General features: G+C 45.4%; 1 protein-coding gene across 1 annotated transcript in view; it reads right to left on the reverse strand.

The window, feature by feature from the left end:
- The window catches only part of HSF2BP (heat shock transcription factor 2 binding protein), a 34,204-nt gene extending 28,995 nt beyond the window's left edge, over positions 1–5,209 (reverse strand). Inside the window, exons 1-2 of the mRNA XM_054813293.1 lie at positions 5,174–5,209; positions 2,690–2,837 (exon numbers count right to left, since the gene is read on the reverse strand). Of these exons, the coding sequence (XP_054669268.1) occupies positions 2,690–2,837; positions 5,174–5,209 (184 nt within the window). The remainder of the gene's footprint in view (positions 1–2,689; positions 2,838–5,173) is intronic.
- Between the last annotated feature and the right edge of the window lie 163 nt (positions 5,210–5,372).

Consider the following 5,372-nt stretch of genomic DNA (forward strand, 5'->3'; position numbering starts at 1 on the left):
TGCTTATCAATGCCAGACCAAGAACCTGTTTATCTTTACCAGGTAAGTACATCCAGTGGAACCCAACTCCCAGTGAAAATCTCTCTTGCTGCGAGGAAACAAGCTCTCCTGAATGAGAAGAATCACTTCCAGCCTTCAAGAGGATGGATCCACCCTGAAACCAGTATTAGCACTGCCAGCAAACACACACAGATGCCATATCCTTCACTGGCAGACTTCAAACGTCCTGGAACCAAACCTGAGCCAGGAGAAGGGGAACAGTATTTATTGAGTGCTAATACAATGCTGTCTGTATCTTTTGAAGTCCTCCAGATAAAAGATACATGTGTTAACCTCCTCCAAAGTATCGTAATGTTTTATGTCAAGGGAAACTGGGTCCATTCTAGAGGGAAAAATTGAGTAATATTGGAAGCTGATGAAGAGAGATCTACATATGCGTCTCATTCCTGGCAACTCCCCCTATTATGTCCAGTCAGCTCTCCCAGCTGTGTACACCTTTGCTCTGAAGAGAATTCAGGGCTGCATGCATCAGTCCTGACATTTGACAGCCTCTTGGCACGCAGCAGCAGATGCTTTGCTGACACCAAAGACTGCGGCTGTGCTGCCAACTCCTGCACACAGTGGTCCTGAGCAGAACACAGGGAAGCCAAACAGGTTCTCCCACTGACTTCAAGTCCCAACCCCCAGCAAGAAAGTTCCTTTCCTCTTGACACTAAAATCTTGAGGCTCAGACTGTCTACCAGCCTGAAAAGTAGGTGTTGGTTGCATTGACCGTTGCCAGTTGAGATCTCAGATTTGCTCCCACAGCAAACAGGTATCCCTATTGACCTAGATATACAAGTGAGACGTGCAAAGATCTCAAGGCTTCTCAAAGCTATTCAAGACTCCATCAGTCTCACCAATGAATGGGCCAGAGGTGTTGAAAGACTCCAACTGTAATCTGCACTTCTCGAGGAGCATGAGAACCTGCTAACCACTTCACGTTTACAACACCTAGAAAACCTCAATAGCTGATGAAAGTCTAGAGAGATGTACAAATAGCCATTAGGCTTTTGTAAGAATAACGTGAAAAAACATCTCTAGTAGCTGCCAGGACTCCCGTAAGCTTCATATGCCAACATCAGGAGAGTGTATTTAATAAACAGCACCAGAGAGCTCACCATTCTGAGACTGAACACTGCTTGTGTCCCTGTGACGCCCAACCTTTTGTGAACTGTATGCTCCAAAGCCTCCGTTCAGTCTACCTTATTCCATGCTGCAGAGGTAGGAGCAGATTGGAGTAGCAAAAATCACCACTTGACTTGTCCAGCAGTAGGGGCAAACAACAGCAAGAGCCTGAATAAATATTTAAACGACCTCATCAACTGCATGAGAAATCTCCACTGCAGGGATATACTCAAGAGAGTTCAAAGGCTGACTCAGCTTCAGGTACTCCTCCAAAGGATCTACAGTGCTGGCTAGCCAGCAGAACATTTGAAAGAAAGTCTTAAAAACCCCAAGCTGATGCCACAAACCTGCTGCTGAATGGCCCTAACAGTGTCTCTTTGATGCCTGGCACAAGGAGTGTAAGAAGGATCAGAGAGAGAAATCTTGAGACTGAGCAATGATAAAAGTAGGTACAACAAGGATCTGACTAACTGATGATCCTGAACACTTAATGCAACTGGAAACAGTCCTTGATGCCCTGCAATAGCACAAAGAGGACATTTCCAGATCCTATGTCACTTCTTGTAACACAGATGATGTCCCGACTGGCAGCAGGAGAGGTGGTACGGTCTCCTCATCTCTGTTAGGATTTGATGGCATGGAAGAATCTTTCCAAAGAGTGGATCATTGAGGCAGCTGGAAGCTCTGTCCCAGTATCTCCTTGGTATCAGAGACAGGCCTGGAGGCTGTATCTTACTCTTTCTTAGCTAGCTGTTGCAAATTAATTTTCAATTAATCACTTGAAATTCTAGAAGAGATAGTGTCCCTATAATCTGTCTCAGTGCTTGTCCCATGTCTTTTCAGACAAAACCAATTCCAGGAGGACAGGTGAATTGTACTGCTGTATGTAAGCTACGGGCCTTAGGGATGGAGCTGGCTCAGATTTGGTCCTGATGGCATGTTGGGAGTGGTGCAATTGTTGAAAAGATAATGCACGGACAATTACAAGACTGAAAAACTGAACTTTGGGGACAACAGTAAAAAGACCTTTATAACAGAGAGTCAGTCTTCAACTTTTTTTTTTATTATGAATATTAATGGCAATAAAAGCATACAAGCTAAAAAACAAGACAAGCTATATACAACAATATTAGCTCCTCCTTTAAATTTAATTTTTTATCCACAGCTTTTATCACATTTTTTTGCTGTGCATCTAGAGCTACATTTTGAAAAACAGAATGCTTTCACCTTTTCTCAAAGAGGAATCACTTTTTTCTCCTGATACAGCTTCCCTCATTGCCTAAACTAAGTATGTTTTTATCCACAGTAAAATATTTTTAAAGATTAATTTGACATGTCTAATTATTTCTAATGCAGTAATTTTCTTCATTACAAATAGACTCATTCAGTGAAGCAGTCATTGAACATCATATTTTAATCTGGAATACCTCCACAAACTCTACAATTATTCATAGAGGCACAACAGTTTGTTCTAAGTAGCTTCAGCAGAAACTATAATAGCTTGTAACATAGTACTACTCACTTGATTCAATAGCATCCAGTTTCTGGAACGTCGCCAGGATATCCCCATTTAGTATTTTGGGTAAGAAATCCCGTAATTGCATAACCTCAGTTGTCAGCCTTTCCAAATCCCTCCTCCTAACTTTAACAAATTCCTCTTTGGTCTCAGTCTTCCGAAATAAAAAGAAAGAAAACAAACCAACAACCAACCAAACACACCGTTACAGTCTTGCAGTGCTTTTCTGCCTGAATCCCTTCTCTCAGACAAAAATATTCCTCTGTATTACATTATTTCAGAAATTCATAACCTTTTAAAAGAGAACTATCCAGTAATAACTAAACCCAGCAGTCTCTGAGACAAACTCTTTGACTATAACCTAATTTTTGCCACTCTGGCCTCAAGCAAATCACATTACCTCTCTGCATCTGTTTCTTCATCTAAAGTGTGTGCAACGTACCTCAGAATGCTGTAAAAATTAAAGTTCACGTTTTAAAACATGAACAGCTATGCATATGTCAAGTTATTGTTTCAAGACTGTTGTAAAGCATACAATGTAACTCAGGTTTTTAATTAATTCATGTATCTGCAAGATCCTCATTCACCTTGCTAAATTACAATAGGTCTTTTAAAAGAGATTGTATTTTTTCAAAATAATTCATCTCTGTGATGAGCAAAAACTCTTTTCAACCCAATCCCCCATAAAGGTAATTTAATTCCAAGTTAAGATAAAAATTGTTTACTAGTTTCCTCTTGTGCCAAGCCATTGCTATAAAATAACTTTGATTCCACAGCCCAATAGAATGTGCATTAATTTTAAAATTATAGAGAAATTTCTGTACCAAAACACTCCTTAACTCCAATTTCTGATGTATGTACATGTGCACACTGCTGTATCTTAAAGATTCAACTTCCTTGCCTAAAACATTAATGATCTAATATACTCTCACAAAGCAAAATTATAACATATCTTAGTACTATTTTGCACTGCATTGAGAATGGTGTAGAAAAAATGAGATCCTTTATATATCACATATCCTTCTTCCAGAAAGGAGCGGGTACTACAGAACAACACAAGAAACTATCTCCTAAAGGTACAAAACATGCCATCCCCACAGTCTTCTTGAGTCCAGCTGCACAAGACAAACTGAGGTCATTACCACAGGTACAGACAATGCCACCCTGGCATTTCTATCCTTTCCAATTATTTCCTACAGTTCTCTCTTTCTGCTTCCCTACTTCCTCAGGTTAAACGTTTCCTTTCAGTTTTGCTTCCTACTCTCTCTTTCCCAGCTCTCTTTCAAATCCAGATAGTGGCAGGGACAGAATGGGCCAGTTCCAGCTTTCTGGTTCAGAGGCATCAGAGCCACAATAAAGTAAGGAAGAAAGATTTTACTTTTAACTTGAATTGTACGCTCTAAGCTGCATTTAGAAAGTGTTTCCGGCAATGTCAGTATGGCCAAGTACCACCACATTACATGATTCAAGAAAAATACAACTCATTTAGGTCTCAAGAAAATATGGAATGAACACATGGCAACAGGACTCTACAGAACGATACCATCTGCATGTCAGCAAACAGGAAGGACAGAGACAATTCGGTATTGCTCACAATTATGGAGCACAATTTGGTACAGGCATAAGAATAGCTCTATTCACTAGCAGAAGCTAATTTCAAACAAAACACACTGCTGAAGTACCGGGACTGAGATATGAAATATACTAAAAGGAGAACATTCTCATTTGTCGCTCCCACAGTAAACGCAGCTCTTTGCAATACTGCAGTTCCAATACACAAGTTTTATTTTCTCTCCTCTCAGCAACTACTCAACATCTCCCCCCACTACAGTAGTATGTTAAAAGCAACTACGGACAATGGGGAACAATAGTTTTCTGTCCAGCCCCTTACGGTAATTGCAGGTGACTGGATGTAGGAAATTTGACTTGAGACCTCAGAGGCCTCTTGTGCAACGGGCAAGTTAGGTAGTTCGGGACCTTCGCTCACGACCTGCACGATCCGAATCCCCCTTCCAGGGCGGTGAAGCGGGCAGAGCCCCCAGCTGGCGGTGAACACCCAGCAGAGAATCGCAACCAGCCCTGTCTCCACTCTCCCCCAGCCCAGGGCGTCCCTGACGCTCCCCCCTTGCAAGGGGACAGCCCCTCATCCTCGCCCGCAGGCGTATTACGAGCCAACGCTGCGGGCAGGAGCCCACCCGAGCCGCCACCGCCGCCCTAGACGGTGACCCCAGCACTAGCCCTGCCCGGCACTCCCCGTCCCCCCGTGGAGCTCGGGTACGCAGGCCCCGCCATCGCCCCCCTCAGGGCACCGCGAGGCCCAGCGGGAAGCACCGCCCGCCACGCAGCCCCCCGCTCCGCCTCTCCCTCTGGGGGTTCGACCCCCCGCGGCGGGGTCACCCACACACCCCGACCCGGGGGCGGGCAGGGGCGGTCCCGCGGCCGGGCTGGACCCAGCCCCGCAGCCCCGGGCCGGGCGGGCCGCGGCGCTACCTGCGCGTCGCCAGCGAGGCCGGCTCGGCGCCGCATCGCGCCACCTGCCGCCGCCAGCCTCGTGGGAGGGAGCGAGGGCGGGAAGGGCGCGCCTCTAGCGTCACGCCGCGTCACTGACCCCGCCCCTCGCGGTAGCCCCTCCCTCCCCGCTGGCGGGACGGGCGGGGCCTGGAGCCGGGGCCCGTCCCACCCCCGAGCT

This window comes from Grus americana, chromosome 1 (assembly GCF_028858705.1).
Source record: "Grus americana isolate bGruAme1 chromosome 1, bGruAme1.mat, whole genome shotgun sequence".
In the NCBI taxonomy this organism is placed as follows: Eukaryota; Metazoa; Chordata; class Aves; order Gruiformes; family Gruidae; genus Grus; species Grus americana.